The following is a 19,598-nucleotide window of genomic DNA, read 5'->3' as shown; positions in this document are numbered from 1 at the left end:
CCATTTCCCGACGGCTTAGGTGATGCAGGTACTCAACAACTGCCCTCTTCTGCTCACATATCCTGACCAACTTGTGCAGAGTTGAATTCCAACGCGTGGGGACATCACACACCAGTCTGTGTGCCGGAAGATGCAAACGGTGTCTTAAGCCGGCAAGGCCGGCTGAAGCAGTAGGTGACTTTCGAAAATGTGCAGACAGGCGGCGAACTTTTACCAGCAGATCAGACAGCTCTGAGTATGACTTTAGAAACCGCTGAACGACGAGGTTGAGCACATGGGCCATGCATGGAACATGTGTCAGCTGGCCTCGCCTCAAAGCCGCCACCAGGTTCCGGCCATTGTCACACACGACCTTTCCTGGCTTTAGGTTCAGAGTTGTGAGCCAGTGATCTGCCTGCTGTTTCAGAGCTGTCCACACCTCTTCTGCATTGTGGGGTTTGTCACCTATGCAGATTAGCTTCAGCACTGCCTGTTGCCGCTTCGCCGAGGCAGTGCTGCAGTGCTTCTGTGTCGCCCTGGACAAGCCAGGGGCCACAGAGCACAACACTTAAACACCCCACACTCCCTGCAGGCATATCATAGTCAAAACACAAAATCCTTGTTGCCTTCCCCAGGGGCTGTTGTCCACACCAGGGTGTGGAGCCAGGCGGTTGGTCTCCACCCACCGAGGAGGAGGGAAAACACAGGCAGTGAGAGTTAAGCTAAGGAAGTGGAAGGAGGAAAGTAGTAGAGAGGAGAAAAGTGACAGCAAAGAGCCTGAAGTTGGTCCGGGTGTGTGGACCGGACAGGACAGCAAGGTTGGCAGGATGTGGTGACCGTCTGCAGTTGAGGCCGATTGGAGTCTGCCGTAAGGACCGTGAACGGGTGGTGACCCGGCCGTACCGGACCGGTATACAAAGAGAAGCCAGCACCATTGGCAGAGGACTTTCGGATCCCGGCAAGGCTTGGTGTCGCCGTGAATTTGCCAAATCCGTTAGTGAAGGGAACCTCAGGGTTTCCAAACAGCCAAGTCCAGATAGAAGGCAACCGTACAACCGTGAAGGGGAGACACCGCCACCGCCAAGGGCAACCGTCTCCCAGGGCCAGCGCCTGTGGGCAAAAGGGGCTCCTCCGGCCCATATCCAGGTCGGGGAGCGGGTTACCGTTGGGAAACCATCACTACCAACACTTAACTTAGGTGCAGGGAGAGACAGTCATCACTAACCTGCAGGGAGGAACAACCGCAGCCGTCCGAGTGACCCATCCATCCAGCCACTTGTTTTACCGTGAACTGTGTCATCATCATTGGGCTGAGTGAGTACCTCCATGCCGTGCGGCACAGCGCTGCCCCTGCGACCCTGCACCTCATCAGGCCCCGCAACCCGCCTGTCATCCATCTCTACCCCATCACCAGGCCCCGGGACAACCAACCCCCCTACCCACGGAGGGGAGAAATAACAACAAAGCTGCTCCCTGTCACAGGCTCCCGGGATCCCCGTCCAGAGCAGCGGTGGTGTCCACACAATCACCACAACCGTGGGTGGCGTCACGGACAATATCCCCAAAACCCAAACCACCCCTTTTCACTCACGGGCGAGTAGCGCCGCTCGAGTCCCCGGGATCCGGCCATCGCTCGAGCCAACGAGCGATAGCAGCAGCCGTAGAGCAGCGTCAGCCGGACCCGAGCAGTGGGAGAGCGCACCGTCCCCTCCTCCGCCCGCGACACTTCCAGCTTGGGACTGGTGTGGAGGGTAAAGTGGATGAGGATGCGCAGGAGGAGGAGGAGGCTGAGGAGCATGACATTCCGGAGCTGTAGAGTGTGTGTGAAACCCTGACTGAGGTAGGGCCTGCAAAACTTGGTGTGTGAAGGACGTGTTCCGTCCCTCGCTCAGACTGGGTCCCAGCTTGCACAATATTAACCCAGTGTGACGTCAACGAGATGTAGCGGCCTTGCCCACATGCACTTGTCCACGTGTCTGTGGTTAGGTGGACTTTGGCTGAAACAGCGTTGTTCAGGGCACGTGTGATGTTTTGTGACACGTGGTGGTTATGCAATGCGGGGACGGCACACCGGGAGAAATAGTGGCGGCTGTGGACCGAGTAACGTGGGACAGCTGCCACCATCAGGTCAAGGAATGCTTCTGTCTCAACCAGCCTAAAAGGCAACATTTCCAGCGCAAGCAGTCGCGAAATGTTAGCATTTAGAACTGTGGCATGTGGGGTGTTGGCAGTGTATTTGCGCCTGCGTTCAAAGGTTTGCTGAATGGATAACTGAACGTTGCGCTGGGACAAGGACGTGCTTGATGATGGTGTTCTTTCTGCGTAGGCAACTGCAGGTGCAGGAGTGGAGGAGGCTTGTTCGCAGGCAGCATGGACAGGGGATTGGCTCGCATGCACAACCAGCGAAGACGTAGCAGTGACATCAGCAAGCACTGCTCCTCGACTCTGTTGTACTTCCCACAAAGTCGGGTGCTTGGCTGACATGTGCCTGATCATGCTGGTGGTGGTCAGGCTGCTAGTTTTGGTACCCCTGCTGATGCTGGCATGGCAGGTGTTGCAAATGGCCTTTTTAGAATCATCTGGAGCCAACTTAAAAAACTGCCAGTGTCAGAGTTCCGGGTTTTCCAGTTTTCTTTTGAAAGAGCTTGCCCTTTGTTAACATGGAGTTTTCTGTTCTGTTGCCCTACTTCCTGTCCATCTGTTTAAAAGCCGCCCCTAAAGCTTAGTCCAGTGCCTGAGTATACTGCTTCCTGTGTGCTCCTGCCCTGCTGCTTTTGGTTCCTGATTGTTATTCGGATCCTCTTGGAAAACAACCGACACCGACTCTGGACTTCATCTGGTATCATCTAGCTGTGCCCGGACTCCGTTTGCCGTCTTTGGTCGGCACTTCTGCCCGGTTCCTTCCGTTTAATACCACTCTGGACTCACATCACGTACGGACATTTTTGGACTTACCTATTGCCCTTTTGTGTCCCGGCTGCTGCGCATTTAGGGCTTCTGGGGTGATTGCCAGACAGTCCCTGTATAGGGGTTCGCTCTTGGTGGTCTCCCTGGGGGAGTCCGGTGCGCGGTCCCGGGAATTCCCTTTCGCTCCGTCCCTGGAAGGTATTTCCTGTATTTATGTTCTACTGTGTTTTTGTTCCGTTTATGTACATATTTGCTGGTTGCATATTATAAACGTCTTGCACCAAGAACTCGTCTCTGGTTGTCATTGCCCTAACGCAATCGAAATCCTCAATACATACAATAGTATTACAGCCAGACTCGGGAAGACCTAACATTTGTACAGGCACCTTGTGTCGTGTTGTTCCGGGGAACAGTTGCCTGACGTCTGCCTGGGGCCACCACTCTGCTTCTTACTGCCTGTTGGGATGCTACGCCTCCCTCCCCCTGTGCACTGCTGTCCTCGCTCTGCATATCCTCCTGCCAGGTTGGGTCAGTTACTGGATCATCCACCACGTCGTCTTCCTCTTCCGCACCCTGCTCCTCCTCCTGACTTCCTGACAATTGTGTCTCATCATCGTCCACCCCTTGTTGAGACACGTTGCCAACTTCGTGAGAACGTGGCTGCTCAAATATTTGGGCATCTGTACATACAATCTCGTCATGGCCCACTTCAACAGGAGCTGGCGAGAGGCCAGAATTTGTGAATGGAAACGTGAACGAACAGCTCTTCCGAGTGTACAAGTGTGGGATCAGTAATGTCCGTGGACGTGTACTCGGCCTGGTGGTAGGAAGGAGGATCAGGTTCTGAAATGTGCGGTGCAGTATCACGGCTACTGACACTTGACCGTGTGGAAGACAGAGTGTTTGTGGTGGTGCCAATCTGACTAGAAGCATTATCCGCTATCCAACTAACAACCTGTTGACACTGGTCTTGGTTCAAGAGCGGTGTACTGCTGCGGTCCCCAAGAATTTGGGACAGGACGTGCGAGCGACTAGATGTGGCCCTTTGTTGTGGCGAAATTAGAGCTTGCACACAACCTCGGTCTCTGCCTGCACCACCATCACGTCCACTTCCTTGTTCGTTGACAACGCCCTTGCGCATTTTGCAATGCTGTGCTGATGTGTATTATTCACTAGACTTGTGCGTTATATCCAAGTTTTTGCAAAACTCACACAAATGCAGCGGAAAGCTGCCACCAACAGGCACACACGTGCGGTTTTTAAATGCAAGCACGGAGGCTCTAAGAACCTAACAGGTCTCTATCCAGGGACAACGTGGAGCCTCCCAATTTTTGGCTGCCCTGCCTAAGAGCTATACTACAATAGACCCACTTCCTTCCAATGGGCACTTCAGGTTTACAGGCCCTCATGCACGTCTCTATCCAGGGACAACGTGGAGCCTCCCAATTTTTGGCTGCCCTGCCTAAGGGCTATACTATAATACACCCACTTCCTTCCAATGGGCACTTCAGGTTTACAGGCCCTCATGCACGTCTCTATCCAGGGACAACGTGGAGCCTCCCAATTTTTGGCTGCCCTGCCTAAGGGCTATACTACAATAGACCCACTTCCTTCCAATGGGCACTTCAGGTTTACAGGCCCTCATGCACGTCTCTATCCAGGGACAACGTGGAGCCTCCCAATTTTTGGCTGCCCTGCCTAAGGGCTATACTATAATACATCCACTTCCTTCCAATGGGCACTTCAGGTTTACAGGCCCTCATGCACGTCTCTATCCAGGGACAACGTGGAGCCTCCCAATTTTTGGCTGCCCTGCCTAAGGGCTATACTACAATAGACCCACTTCCTTCCAATGGGCACTTCAGGTTTACAGGCCCTCATGCACGTCTCTATCCAGGGACAACGTGGAGCCTCCCAATTTTTGGCTGCCCTGCCTAAGGGCTATACTATAATACACCCACTTCCTTCCAATGGGCACTTCAGATTTACAGGCCCTCATGCACGTCTCTATCCAGGGACAACGTGGAGCCTCCCAATTTTTGGCTGCCCTGCCTAAGGGCTATACTACAATAGACCCACTTCCTTCCAATGGGCACTTCAGGTTTACAGGCCCTCATGCACGTCTCTATCCAGGGACAACGTGGAGCCTCCCAATTTTTGGCTGCCCTGCCTAAGGGCTATACTATAATACACCCACTTCCTTCCAATGGGCACTTCAGGTTTACAGGCCCTCATGCACGTCTCTATCCAGGGACAACGTGGAGCCTCCCAATTTTTGGCTGCCCTGCCTAAGGGCTATACTACAATAGACCCACTTCCTTCCAATGGGCACTTCAGGTTTACAGGCCCTCATGCACGTCTCTATCCAGGGACAACGTGGAGCCTCCCAATTTTTGGCTGCCCTGCCTAAGGGCTATACTACAATAGACCCACTTCCTTCCAATGGGCACTTCAGGTTTACAGGCCCTCATGCACGTCTCTATCCAGGGACAACGTGGAGCCTCCCAATTTTTGGCTGCCCTGCCTAAGGGCTATACTATAATACACCCACTTCCTTCCAATGGGCACTTCAGGTTTACAGGCCCTCATGCACGTCTCTATCCAGGGACAACGTGGAGCCTCCCAATTTTTGGCTGCCCTGCCTAAGGGCTATACTATAATACACCCACTTCCTTCCAATGGGCACTTCAGGTTTACAGGCCCTCATGCACGTCTCTATCCAGGGACAACGTGGAGCCTCCCAATTTTTGGCTGCCCTGCCTAAGGGCTATACTACAATAGACCCACTTCCTTCCAATGGGCACTTCAGGTTTACAGGCCCTCATGCACGTCTCTATCCAGGGACAACGTGGAGCCTCCCAATTTTTGGCTGCCCTGCCTAAGGGCTATACTACAATAGACCCACTTCCTTCCAATGGGCACTTCAGGTTTACAGGCCCTCATGCACGTCTGTATGCAGGGGCATTGGTGAACCTCACAATTTTGGACTGCCCTGGCAAAGGAAAATACTACAAAGACTCACTTCCTCAAAATGGGCACATTAGACTCAAGAGGCCTTCATGTACGTCTCTTCTCAGGGACATCGGAGTGCCACACAATGTTTTACGTAAAATCTTTCATGTATTAATCTCAAAAAGTAACATACACCAGCTCTATCTCACTATTGCGTATGTGCCCTTAACATTTCTGCCATGAAAAATCATTTTGGGGTCATTTTGGAAGGTTTTCTGGTGAGTCCGTAAAAATGGCGTAAAACGCGGACAAAATTGTTCACAGCTGTGAGTTTTCAGTGATAAATGCTTCAAGGGGTCTTCCCCATGCTGTTGCCATGTCATTTGAGCACTCTTCTGAGACTTTTGTGACATTTTTAGGGTTTCTCCATGCTGCCGGGGGGTCATTTCACAAAAATACTCGGGTCTCCCATAGGATAACATTGGGCTCGTTGCTCGGCCCAAGTACACGAGTATCTTGGGATGCTCGGCCCGAGCTTCGAGCACCCGAGCTTTTTAGTACTCGCTCATCACTAATACTGACCAATAATTATGCATTTAAGGAGAGACCCTTTTATGTGTACTTATTTATGGTATGAATTTATTGGACAAGTGTGATGGGAATGTCTGTTTTCTATTTTTAAATGTTTTTAATTGTACACTATTTTGCTATTGCTGATAAAAATAAACTTGTATGTTTTTGCACAATCAAGGTCCATAATATTATTGCCTATATGAAGACAGCTTGGTGCCTTATATGTACTATTTTTTTCATTGCTCTATAACAGGTCCAGTACATGGCACATAGCTATGAGATCACTATAGATAGTGCCTGGCCCCTCCCCCCTTCTCTTGCTTAAAACTGACGTGTCTGTGTGACGTCTCAAGTTGGTACATATTCGTAGATACCAAACATGTAACTTTTATCTAAATAGGTTAACAAAAAAAAAAATCAGAAGTTTGTCCAAAAAAAGAATAGTACTTTTGGCACAATTTTCTGAGACCCATAGCGTTGTCATTTTTTGGAATCTGGGACTCCGTGATGGCTTTTTATTGTCTTGAGCTGATGTTTTTAATTATACCATTTTTGTGTGGATGCTATGTTTTGATTGCTTCTTAACCCCTTCTGCCCCCGGGCATTTTGCGGGTTTCCGTTTTTTTCCCCTCTCTTTCTTCCGAGAGCCGTAACTTTTTTATTTTTCTGTCAATCTTGCCATATGAGGGCTTGTTTTTTGCGGGACGAGTTGTACTTTTAAATGGAACCATAGGTTTTACCATACAGTGTACTGGAAAAAGGCAAAAAAATTCCAAGTGCGGAAAATGTGCAAAAAAAGTGATCACACAATAGTTTTTGGAATATTTTATTCACGGTGTTCACTATATGGTAAAACTGATGTGTCGTTGTGATGCCTGAGGTTGGTGCAAGTTTGTAGACACCAAACATGTATAGGTTTACTTTTATCTAAGGGGTTAAACAAAATTCACAAGCTTGTCCAAAAAAAGTGGCTCACATTTTGCACCAGTTTCCAAAACCCGTAGCGCTCTCATTTTTGGGATCTATGGATCAGTGACTGCTTATTTTTTGCGTCTCGAGCTGACGTTACCTGTGCCATTTTTGCGCAGATGCTATGTTTTGAGCGCCTGTTATTGCATTTTGTGGCGACCAAAAAATGTAATTTTGGCGTTTGGTAAATGGCGTAGCAGCAAAAAAATTCCAATCAGATTAATTGATTTTATATTGATAAATCGGGCATTTCTGAATGCAGCGATACACATATTTGGTATTTTTTTTAACCCTTTCATTTTCAATGGGGTGAAAGGGGAATGATTTGAACTTTGTTTTTTTTCTTAATTTTTAAAAAAACCTTTGTTGATCCATATAGCCCCCTAGGGGGACTAGGAAAATAGAATCTGATCGCTCTGCCCCATCTGCAGATCTCAGCTACAGAGCTAAGATCTGCAGAAATGCTGCTTTACTTTCAATGCTGGCAGTATTCCGGCATTGAGAGTAAATGACTCGTTAGCTACAGGCATCACCACATGACCCTGTGCTACCATGGCAACCACCGAGTCACGTGATCATGTCACGTGATTTCCGATGGGGGCGGGGTAAGTCAGCATAATGGCGCCACGCATATACATTTCGCTGCCAGATTTTGGCAGCGAGATGTAAGGGGTTAATAGTCGCGGGTGGAAGCAATTCCACCCGTGACAAGCAGGCACACATGTAAGCTGTTGAAAACAGCTGATGTGTGCGGATCGCCGCGGCCTGCCCACGGCAGGGGGCGGGGATTAACCGCACATGATCCATGACATACCCAGTATGTCATGGGTCATTAAAGGGTTACAAAGTGTTGGAGACCTAAACACGGAATTTTGAATTTTTTTTTCCTCACCACGCTGTGTACCGATCATATTGTTTTTGATACATCGGGCATTTCTGAATGCGGCGATATTAAATTTATATTTTTTTTGACTGTTTTATTTTCTATAGGGAGGGTGATTTGAATTTTTTTTCATATTTTTAAAAAAACTTTAACATCTTACTAGTCTAGGGGACATTATGAATCAGCAGTCTGATAGGTTTATTGGCAACATGTGAGTTAATTAGGCAACATGTGAGCTAATTAGAGACACACCTGCGGATGTATTTTAATGCACACCTGAAACACATTGCTTTGTGAAGCATCATGGGAAAGTCAAAAGCAATAAGCCAAGATCTCAGGAAGAGAATTGTGAACTTGCAAAAGTCTGGGTCATCCTTAGGTGCAATTTCCAGATAACTGAAGGTGCCTTGTTCATCTGAACAAACAACTATGTGCAAGTACAAAAGATGGGAATGTCCAGCCAGCATACCATTCAGGAAGAAGACTGGTTTTGTATACTGGAGATGAATGTGCTTTGGTCAGAAATGTGCATATCAACCCAAGAACAAATGCAAAAAGACCCTGTGAAGATGCTGGGGGAAGCTGGTAAGATTGTGTCACTGTGCAATGAGTATGGTATCAATATGGGCTGAAACGTCACTCTGCCAGGAAGAAGCCATCACTCCAGAAGACACATGAAAGTGCCAGATTAATATTTGCAAAAGCACACAGGAATAAAGACCTTAATTTTTGGAAAGAAAAAAGGGAAAAGAAGGGAATTTTGTTTACTTACCGTAAATTCCTTTTCTTCTAGCTCCTATTGGGAGACCCAGACAATTGGGTGTATAGCTTCTGCCTCCGGAGGCCACACAAAGTATTACACTTAAAAGTGTAAACCCCTCCCCTCTGCCTATACACCCCCCCGTGCATCACGGGCTCCTCAGTTTTGGTGCAAAAGCAGGAAGGAGGAAACTTATAAATTGGTCTAAGGTAAATTCAATCCGAAGAATGTTCGGAGAACTGAAAACCATGAACCCAGAACAATTCAACATGAACAACATGTGTACACAAAAGAACAACAGCCCGAAGGGAACAGGGGCGGGTGCTGGGTCTCCCAATAGGAGCTAGAAGAAAAGGAATTTACGGTAAGTAAACAAAATTCCCTTCTTCTTTGTCGCTCCATTGGGAGACCCAGACAATTGGGACGTCCAAAAGCAGTCCCTGGGTGGGTAAAAGAATACCTCGGTAATAGAGCCGTAAAACGGCCCCTTCCTACAGGTGGGCTACCGCCGCCTGAAGGACTTGCCTACCTAGGCTGGCATCTGCCGAAGCGTAGGTATGCACCTGATAGTGTTTCGTGAAAGTTTGTAGACTCGACCAGGTAGCCGCCTGACACACCTGCTGAGCCGTAGCCTGGTGCCGCAATGCCCAGGACGCACCCACGGCTCTGGTAGAATGGGCTTTCAGCCCTGAAGGAACCGGAAGCCCCGAAGAACGGTAAGCTTCAAGAATTGGTTCCTTGATCCACCGAGCCAAGGTTGACTTGGAAGCCTGCGACCCTTTACGCTGGCCAGCGACAAGGACAAAGAGCGCATCCGAGCGGCGCAGGGGCGCCGTACGAGAAATGTAGAGTCTAAGTGCTCTCACAAGATCTAACAAGTGCAAATCCTTTTCACATTGGTGAACTGGATGAGGGCAAAAAGAAGGTAAGGAGATATCCTGATTGAGATGAAAAGGGGATACCACCTTAGGGAGAAATTCCGGAACCGGACGCAGAACCACCTTGTCCTGGTGAAACACCAGGAAGGGGGCTTTGCATGACAGTGCAGCTAGCTCAGACACTCTCCGAAGTGATGTGACTGCCACTAGGAAGACCACCTTCTGTGAAAGGCGTGAAAGAGAAATATCTCTCATTGGCTCGAAAGGTGGTTTCTGAAGAGCCGTTAGCACCTTGTTCAGATCCCAGGGTTCTAACGGGCGCTTGTAAGGAGGGACAATGTGGCAAACCCCCTGCAGGAACGTGCGTACCTGCGGAAGCCTGGCTAGACGCTTTTGAAAAAACACAGAGAGCGCCGAGACTTGTCCCTTAAGAGAGCCGAGAGACAAACCCTTTTCCATTCCGGATTGAAGGAAGGACAGAAAAGTGGGCAAGGCAAATGGCCAGGGAGTAAAACCCTGATCAAGAGCACCAGGATAAGAAGATCCTCCACGTCCTGTGGTAGATCTTGGCGGACGTTGGTTTCCTGGCCTGTCTCATAGTGGCAATGACCTCTTGAGATAACCCTGAAGACGCTAGGATCCAGGACTCAATGGCCACACAGTCAGGTTGAGGGCCGCAGAATTCAGATGGAAAAATGGCTCTTGAGACAGTAAGTCTGGACGGTCTGGTAGTGCCCACGGTTGACCCACCGTGAGATGCCACAGATCCGGGTACCACGACCTCCTCGGCCAGTCTGGGGCGATGAGGATGGCGCGGCAGCATTCGGACCTGATCTTGCATAATACTCTGGGCAGCAGTGCCAGAGGAGGATATACATAAGGCAGCCGAAACTGCGACCAATCCTGAACTAATGCGTCTGCCGCCAGAGCTCTGTGATCTTGAGACCGTGCCATGAATGCCGGGACCTTGTTGTTGTGCCGGGACGCCATTAGGTCGACGTCCGGCTTCCCCCAGCGGCAACAGAGCTCTTGAAACACGTCCGGGTGAAGAGACCATTCCCCTGCGTCCATGCCCTGGCGACTGAGAAAGTCTGCTTCCCAGTTTTCTACGCCCGGGATGTGAACTGCGGAGATGGTGGAGGCTGTGGTTTCCACCCACAGCAGAATCCGCCGAACTTCCTGAAAGGCTTGCCGACTGCGTGTGCCGCCTTGGTGGTTGATGTATGCCACCGCCGTGGCGTTGTCCGACTGAATTCGGATCTGCCTGCCTTCCAGCCACGGCTGGAACGCCTTTAGGGCTAGATACACTGCCCTTATCTCCAGAACATTGATCTGAAGGGAGGACTCTGGCTGAGTCCAGGTACCCTGAGCCCTGTGGTGGAGGAACACCGTTCCCCACCCTGACAGACTCGCGTCCGTCGTGACCACAGCCCAGGATGGGGGTAGGAATGATTTCCCCTTCGACAAAGAAGTGGGAAGAAGCCACCACTGAAGGGAGGCCTTGGCTGCCCGAGAAAGAGAGACGTTCCTGTCGAGGGACGTCGACTTCCTGTCCCATTTGCGGAGAATGTCCCATTGAAGTGGACGCAGATGAAACTGCGCAAATGGAACTGCCTCCATTGCTGCCACCATCTTCCCTAGGAAGTGCATGAGGCGCCTCAAGGGGTGCGACTGGGCTCGAAGGAGAGATTGCACCCCTGTCCGTAGTGAACGCTGTTTGTCCAGCGGAAGTTTCACTATCGCTGAGAGCGTATGAAACTCCATCCCGAGATATGTCAGCGATTGGGTCGGTGTCAATTTTGACTTTGAGAAATTGATGATCCACCCGAATCTCTGGAGAGTCTCCAGAGCAATGTTCAGGCTGTGTTGGCATGCCACCCGAGAGGGGGCCTTGACCAGGAGATCGTCTAAGTAAGGGATCACCGAGTGTCCCTGAGAGTGTAGGACCGCCACCACGGATGCCATGACCTTGGTGAAGACCCGTGGGGCTGTCGCCAGGCCGAAAGGCAGTGCCACGAACTGAAGGTGTTCGTCCCCGATGGCGAAACGCAGGAAGCGCTGATGCTCTGGTGCAATCGGCACGTGGAGATAAGCATCCCAGATGTCGATTGATGCTAGGAAGTCTCCTTGGGACATCGAGGCGATGACGGAGCGGAGGGATTCCATCCGGAACCGCCTGGTTTTTACGTGTCTGTTGAGCAGTTTGAGGTCCAGAACGGGACGGAAAGATCCGTCCTTTTTTGGCACCACAAACAAGTTGGAGTAAAAACCGTGACCCCATTGCTGAAGAGGAACAGGGATCACCACTCCTTCTGCCTTCAGAGTGCTCACCGCCTGAAGAGCATCGGCTCGTTCAGGGGGCGGAGATGTTCTGAAGAAACGAGTCTGAGGACGCGAGCGGAACTCTATCCTGTAACCGTGAGACAAAATGTCTCTCACCCATCGGTCTTGGACATGTGGCAACCAGGCGTCGCAAAAGCGGGAGAGCCTGCCACCGACCGAGGATGCGGTTTGGGGAGGCCGAAAGTCATGAGGAGGCCGCTTTGGGAGCGGTTCCTCCGGCGGTCTTTTTAGGACGTGACTTAGACCGCCATGAATCAGAGTTCCTCTGACCCTTCTGTGGCCTGTTGGACGAGGAGAATTGAGACCTGGCTGCGGGCCGAAAGGACCGAAACCTCGATTGTACCTTCCGTTGTTGAGGTCTGTTTGGTTTGGACTGGGGTAAGGACGAGTCCTTTCCCTTGGATTGTTTAATGATTTCATCCAATTGCTCGCCAAACAGGCGGTCGCCAGAAAATGGCAAACCGGTTAAGAACTTTTCGGAAGCAGAGTCTGCCTTCCATTCACGTAGCCACATGGCCCTGCGGACTGCCACCGAATTGGCGGATGCTACCGCCGTACGGCTCGCAGAGTCCAGGACAGCATTCATGGCGTAGGACGCAAATGCCGACGCCTGAGAGGTTAAGGACACAACCTGCGGAGTAGAGGCACGTGTGACTGCATTAATCTCAGACTGACAGGCTGAGATAGCTTGGAGTGCCCATACGGCTGCGAATGCCAGAGCAAAGGACGCGCCGATAGCTTCATAGATGGATTTCATCAGGAGCTCTATCTGCCTGTCAGTGGCATCCTTGAGTGATGCACCGTCCGCCACTGCAACTATGGATCTAGCCGCCAGTCTAGAGATTGGAGGATCCACCTTGGGACACTGAGCCGAACCCTTGACTACGTCAGGGGGGAAGGGATAACGTGTGTCATTAAGGCGCTTAGTAAAGCGCCTATCTGGATAAGCCCGGTGTTTTTGGACTGTATCTTTGAAGTCGGAGTGATCAAGAAACGCACTCAGTGTACGTTTGGGAAACCTAAAATGGAACTTCTCCTGCTGAGAAGCTGACTCCTCAATCTGAGGAGTTGGAGGAGAAAGATCCAACACCTGATTGATGGACGCTATAAGGTCGTTCACTATGGCATCCCCTTCAGGTGCATCAAGGTTGAGAGCGGCGTCAGAATCAGAGCCCTGATCTGCCACCTCCGTTTCATCATCCAGAGAGTCCTCATGCTGAGACCCTGAACACTGATGAAGTCGAGGGAAGCTCCCTGCGAGCCCGCTTAGCCGGTCTGGGACTGCGGTCCGTGTCGGAGTCCTCACCGTGGGACCTATGAGTCGCCCCAGGAGCACTTTGCTGCGCCGACCGAGGGGGGTCTGAGGGAAAAGGTACAACAGTGCCCGGGGCTTGTGTTACAGGTCTGGACTGCAAAGCTTCTAGTATCTTAGCAGACCATTTATCCATAGACTCAAAGTTTGTCAGCGAATACTGCAAACTCTGTCCCTGTCACCTGGACAGTGGCAGCAGGTGGTTCCACCTGGGCCGAGGGCCCCACCAGTGGCAGAGGCTCCGGCTGAGTGAGTGTCACAGGGGCCGAGCATTGCACACAATGAGGGTAGGTGGAACCTGCAGGTAGCATAGCCGCACATGAGGTACAGGTTGCAAAGTAAGCCTGTGCCTTGGCACCCTTGCTTTTTGCGGACGACATGCTGTTGTCTCCTCTTAGAGCAATCAGAGAGGGTATATAGCCAAAGCAGTAGTGCGGCCGTACAGCGTAAATGTATACAATATAAGCATATAAATATACACTTCAGCACCCAGGGGGGCAAGCACCTAGTAACAGGTGCTGCTTACCGACCGCCCTCAGCGTTTGTGTGATCACCAGATTCCCTGCCTGGGCCTCCCAGAGCTGTTGGAGCTCGTCTCTGAAGTTCCCCAGCGTCAGAAGTGCTGATAGGAATGGCTGCCAGCGTTCTGAGAGGAGGAGGGAGCCGTGGGCGTGCCTCAGAAAGTGCGGGAATCTGGTGCCCCACGGTGCTCAGTGAGGGGGGAGGAGGATACAAAGTATGCTCCAGCCCTCAGCGCTGACGTCCAGTGCAGCGTCCCGCCCTTACCCCTGACTGGCAGGCCTGGGGGCGGGAATATGCGGTACTAGGCCGCAAAAGCCGGGGACTAAAGTTATAAGCGCGGCCGGCAAACAAGCGCGGTCAGCGCGGTAGTCCCGGCGCACTAACACAACCAGCAACTGCTGCAGCGTCCATTAGACAGGCGCTCTATGCGCCGTCCCCAAGGGGACACAGAGTACCTCAGAGGAGCAGGGCCTGTCCCTGACGATACCCGGTCTCCTGTCCAGCAGATTCCCCCAGGGGCTGCGGAGGGAGCACGGTCCCAGTGCCTGGTGACCGGTTAGGATCCCACTTCACCCAGAGCCCCTAAGGGATGGGGAAGGAAAACGGCATGTGGCTCCTGCCTGTGTACCCGCAATGGGTACCTCAACCTTAACAGCACCGCCGACCAGAGTGGGGTGAGAAGGGAGCATGCCGGGGGCCCTGTTATGGGCCCTCTTTTCTTCCATCCGATAAAATCAGCAGCTGCTGCTGACTAAATTGTGGAGCTTGCGTGCATGTGTGCCTCCTTCAACACAAAGCATAAAAACTGAGGAGCCCGTGATGCACGGGGGGGTGTATAGGCAGAGGGGAGGGGTTTACACTTTTAAGTGTAATACTTTGTGTGGCCTCCGGAGGCAGAAGCTATACACCCAATTGTCTGGGTCTCCCAATGGAGCGACAAAGAAACAGCCAGCACCAAAATTCTCAAAAATAAAAAAAAAATATTTTTTTTTAAATGAAGAAATAAAGAAAAAAAGTATGCAAAAGTGGAATAAAAAAACATGGCAGTACCCGTACATGTTTCAGACCTCACAGGGTCCTTAGTCGTAGGCCTATGAGGTCTGAAACATGTACGGGTACTGCCATCTTTTTTATTCCACTTTTGCACACTTTTTTAAAATGAAGAAATAAAAGTTTTTTTATCCTTGAGAATTTTGGTGCTGGCTGTTTTTCCCTTTTTTTGCAAGCCATTGTCCGGATGTGATCTCCATTTTCAGGCCATGCATCAGTGGAGCTGTGGACAACTAAGGGGTAGGCTGAATTAATGCTTTTTCTTTTCACTCCTTAATTTTTGGAGACATGTCCTGTGGTCTGATGAAACGTAAATTGAACTGTTTGGACATAATGACCATTGTTACGTTTGGAGGAAAAAGGGAGAAGCTTTGAAGCCTAAAGAACCCCATCTTAACTGTGAGACAAGGGCGGCAGCACCATGTTGTGGGGTTGTTTTGCTGCAGTTGTGAGGTTGTTTTGCTGCAGGAGGGATTGGTGCACTTCAGAAAATAGATGGCATCATGAGGAAAAAAGATTAAGTTCCTGTCTCAAGATATCAGATAGGAACTTAAAGCTTGGGCGGAAATGGGTCTTTCAAATGCACAATGACCCAAAGCATACTGCCAAACTGGTCACAAAGTGGATTAAAGGATAACAAAGTCAATATTTTGGAGTGGCCATCACAAAGGCCTGATTGCAGATGTATGTAAAGTGCTATGGAATTAATAGCGCTATATAAGTGAATAAATCTAATATATAAAGCTCAGTGTATGTGTGTATGTCCGCTAAAGGAATTTGCATCATCGCATTTACAATCACGAAATTTTGCAGACGCCTCATGTGACTCAGGGAACGTCAGACTATGTTTTGACGGGAAAATGTAACCCCGTGCTTTACAGTTACTCTCCAAAATCCTGCCTCCATTAAACTGAATGGAGGTGGGAGCTACAGGCTATTAATAGCAACTGTCAGTGGTTGCTATAGGAACAATAACTGTTCGTATAAGAAACTTATGTGTGAGGTAATATGATGTCAGTGGGGAGATGGATACAGAGACAGAAAAAGACAGACAGACGTGGGGAAAGCGACAGACAAAGACAGACACACGTATAGAGACAGACACAGAGATAGAGAGAGACAGACGGATACAGAGATGGAGACAGATAGACTGATACAACTACAGACAGAGAGATAGAAACAAAGAGACAAACACAAACAGACAAAGAAAGATACAGACACAGAGACAGACGGAAAGAGACTGGGAGAGAGACAGAGACAGTTACTATCCCGGGCAACGCCCAGGTACTACAGCTAATATTATTTCAATCCTATTAAGAATTTATGGACAAAGCTGAAAAGGCCAGTGCGAGGCTAGCTACAAACATGGCTCAGTTACAACAGTTCTGTCAGGAGGAATGAGCCCAAACTCCTAACAGCTATTATGAGAAGCTTGTGGAAGAGCATCTAAAATGTTTCACCCAAAGTACAGTTTAAGGGCAATGGTACCCAAATACAATTGAAATGCATGGAAACTTTTGAATTTGGAGAAAGTAATAAAAATGCATTAAAACATTCTCTCATTATTCAGCATTTGGCAAATATAAATAATTTTGGTTCTTAATTGACCTAAAACGGGAAAGGTTTATTCTGATTTCATGTCAGAGAGTGAGAAACACCTGCAGATGTGTCTTTATAGAGAGTGGAGGGAAAAACCTGCAGAGGTGTCTTTTTAGATTTTAATACATGTGAACTTCTGGGGAAATTGAGGATCTGGAGTCAGAGGTTTGGCTTGCTGACTCCACAGCCCTGCTTAAAGCACATCTCATACCCTCGTTTATCCACACTAGTTAGAATGGATTTGTCTGAATCATTTTCTTGCGATTATCTCCATGACAGTGGCAGGTATGACTTCTGAATTTGCCCCATGCACAGAGTTTGTCCTTCTCTCCAATAGCTGCAGAATATCTTCCTGCATAATATAATTTATATTCAAAGCAGAGTGAGACCAATGAAAAGCAATCACATCATAGATCAAAATGTATTTTCTTAAAAACTGTTTACAATTAGACAATGACATAAAAGTAAATGTTATATTTGCATTCATATCATTTTAGAAAAAAAAAACAAAAACCCACAAAAAGAGCCATTCTACTGAAATGTCAGCTAAGCCATGCACGCAGCGTCAGGAGGTAAACCACAACCTCACGAGCGTTAGGATGAGAAGAGTGACAGATTTAATGCCACTTACAAACTGGACCAGCAGGATTATTATGCCAGAAAAAAAAAATGAGAATTAAAACATCAGGGCATTGCCAAATACAGCCTGAACATTTCAGGAACACTGAACTGATAAAAACGCAACAGTAGCTGCATGGGAGCAGACGGCTAGGGCACGTGTAGGGAAGGTTGAAGTATTGTCCAAAATACACAAGGATCCCAAAAGGCACTTCCCTACATAGTGATATTGCAACTCGTTTAGAACAGAACAAAAAAAAAAAAAAAATACAAAAACAAAATATGAGTGCTATGGAATCAGATAGGACTTTGAAAAAATAGAAAGGGGGGAAAGAAAAAAAAAAAAAAAAAAGGATTCAATGTGATCCATTTGTTGAAATATTACAGACTATCATCTTTGACTCTTTCCTTTTCTTCATTGTCAGAACTGTGGCGGTCATGGTCCTTACTCTCGTGCTCACGCTTATGGCCTTTGTCTTTACTCCGACTTCTCTTCCGCGGCCTCTCTCTACTTGAGCTGCGCTCTCTTTTTCGGGACTTTTCAGCACTGTCTGTCCGCCCACGACTACTACTTCTGCTATGTTTGTTTGACTTCTCTTTTTGTTTGTTCGACTTTTCTTTGCTTCGACTTCTCCCACGAGCATTTCGGCTAGGGCTCCGACTCTTTCTCTGTTTTCGGTCTTTGCTCCTACTTCTGCTGTGTCTTCTGTCCTTACGCAATTCTCTGTCTTCTCTATGCCGTCTGTCCTCTCTCTCCTTCCGCTCTTCACTCCTCTTGCGCTCTTTAGAACGCTCTCTGGGTCTCTCTGTATCCTTTTCCCTGCCATTGCCCTTTTTATCATACTCTCGCTTTCTACTCCTCTCATTTTCTTTTTCTCTGTCCTTGTCTCTCCGGTCTGTCTTGCGGTCTCTGCTCCGACTCCTCGTCCGGTGCCTCTCTCGGCTCTTGCTTCTTCTACGTTCATTGCTTCGTGATCTCCGTTTGTCTTTAGACTCACGTTCTACCCGCTGCCGTTCTCGCTCTCTCTCTAGTTCTCTATCAAAACTTGATGTTCCATGATGATCCCTGTGATGGCTTCTACTCCTTGATCTCCTGGGAGACCTTCGGGGACTTGCGGACCTTTTCGGAGACCTATAAAAATGCAAATATAAGTTAGCTTAATAAAAACAAACAATATTACAATTGCAAAATTTAATGTCTTTTGAGGACCAGTCTTCATTATTAAAGGGTTCCCCCTTCATCATATACGTGAAGCCTAATGTCGCAAGGGTGACAAATACACTGGAGATCAAAATTAGAGAACACACAATTTCCTAAATGTTAAGGTCATTGTGTCGTCCTATGTAAAGAAAAAGAACACTGATCAAAATTGGAGAACACTTTCAGATACTTGAAAGCCATTTGTGTTAATCTGGCACTAATTTCGTTAATTATCTGACAAACCCCATGTAACTGGCAGCCTAACTTTTCAATTTGCACTGAGTTTTCAGAAATTGTGTGCTGTTCCAAAGTGACTGAAACCCTCCGGCAGCAGGTTGTTCAGATGAAGGCCAAAGGGGTGACCCTATTAACCATAGCAAGAGAAGTTGGTTGTTCCAAGTCTGTGATATTGAGAATATTGCATCTTTACAACATCACAAACTCACATTCCCCAAGCTGGTCGCCCTCAAAATGCAAATGCAAGAAAGGACAGGATAATACGAAGAATCTCCATGGGTAATCGTTTCAACACTGCAGCTGGAATTGCTCACCATAATGTTCGTCGACAAACTGGGGATAGACTGAACCCAAAGTGTGCTAAGAAGTCAGTGAAAGGTGGTGGAGGTGATGTCATGGTTTGGGGAATTTTTTCTGCAGCCTCTTGTACAGATACATGGCAGAGTGAATCCAAGTGTGGATCAGAACCTTCCTCAACGCATGGTTCCTTACTTACATTCATCATTCAAATCAGCCAGCAGTTTTCATGCAGGACAATGCCCCCTGTCACATAGCAAAACGGGTAAAGCAGTTCCTTGAAACAGAAAATATTGAAACAATTAAATGGCTAGCCCAGAGTCCTGCTCTAAACCCAATAGAAAACCTCTGTAAAATCATAGGTGACAAAGTTATGGCCAAGAAACCCACCACAGTCAAAGAACTGTGGAAGAGACTGGAAGAAGAGTGGACCAAAATCACACCAGAGCAGTGTGAGACTAGTGATGTCCTGTGGCCGCAGATGTGATGATGTCATACAAAGCAAAGGCCTGTACACT

The 19,598-nt window shown here is 48.9% G+C and overlaps 1 protein-coding gene across 2 annotated transcripts in view; it reads right to left on the bottom strand.

Annotated features, from left to right (window-relative positions):
• Positions 1–17,134: 17,134 nt before the first annotated feature.
• PRPF38B (pre-mRNA processing factor 38B) overlaps positions 17,135–19,598 on the bottom strand; it is a 45,456-nt gene continuing 42,992 nt past the window's right edge. For both annotated transcript variants that reach the window (XM_075322039.1, XM_075322040.1), the window contains one exon: positions 17,135–18,477. In XM_075322039.1, the coding sequence (XP_075178154.1) occupies positions 17,727–18,477 (751 nt within the window). In that variant the 3' untranslated portion in view covers positions 17,135–17,726. The remainder of the gene's footprint in view (positions 18,478–19,598) is intronic.

The sequence above is a fragment of the Anomaloglossus baeobatrachus genome, chromosome 8, assembly GCF_048569485.1.
Source record: "Anomaloglossus baeobatrachus isolate aAnoBae1 chromosome 8, aAnoBae1.hap1, whole genome shotgun sequence".
Classification (NCBI taxonomy): domain Eukaryota; kingdom Metazoa; phylum Chordata; class Amphibia; order Anura; family Aromobatidae; genus Anomaloglossus; species Anomaloglossus baeobatrachus.
Note: the sequence above shows the minus strand (reverse complement) of the source record. Positions and strands in the feature narration are given on the sequence as shown.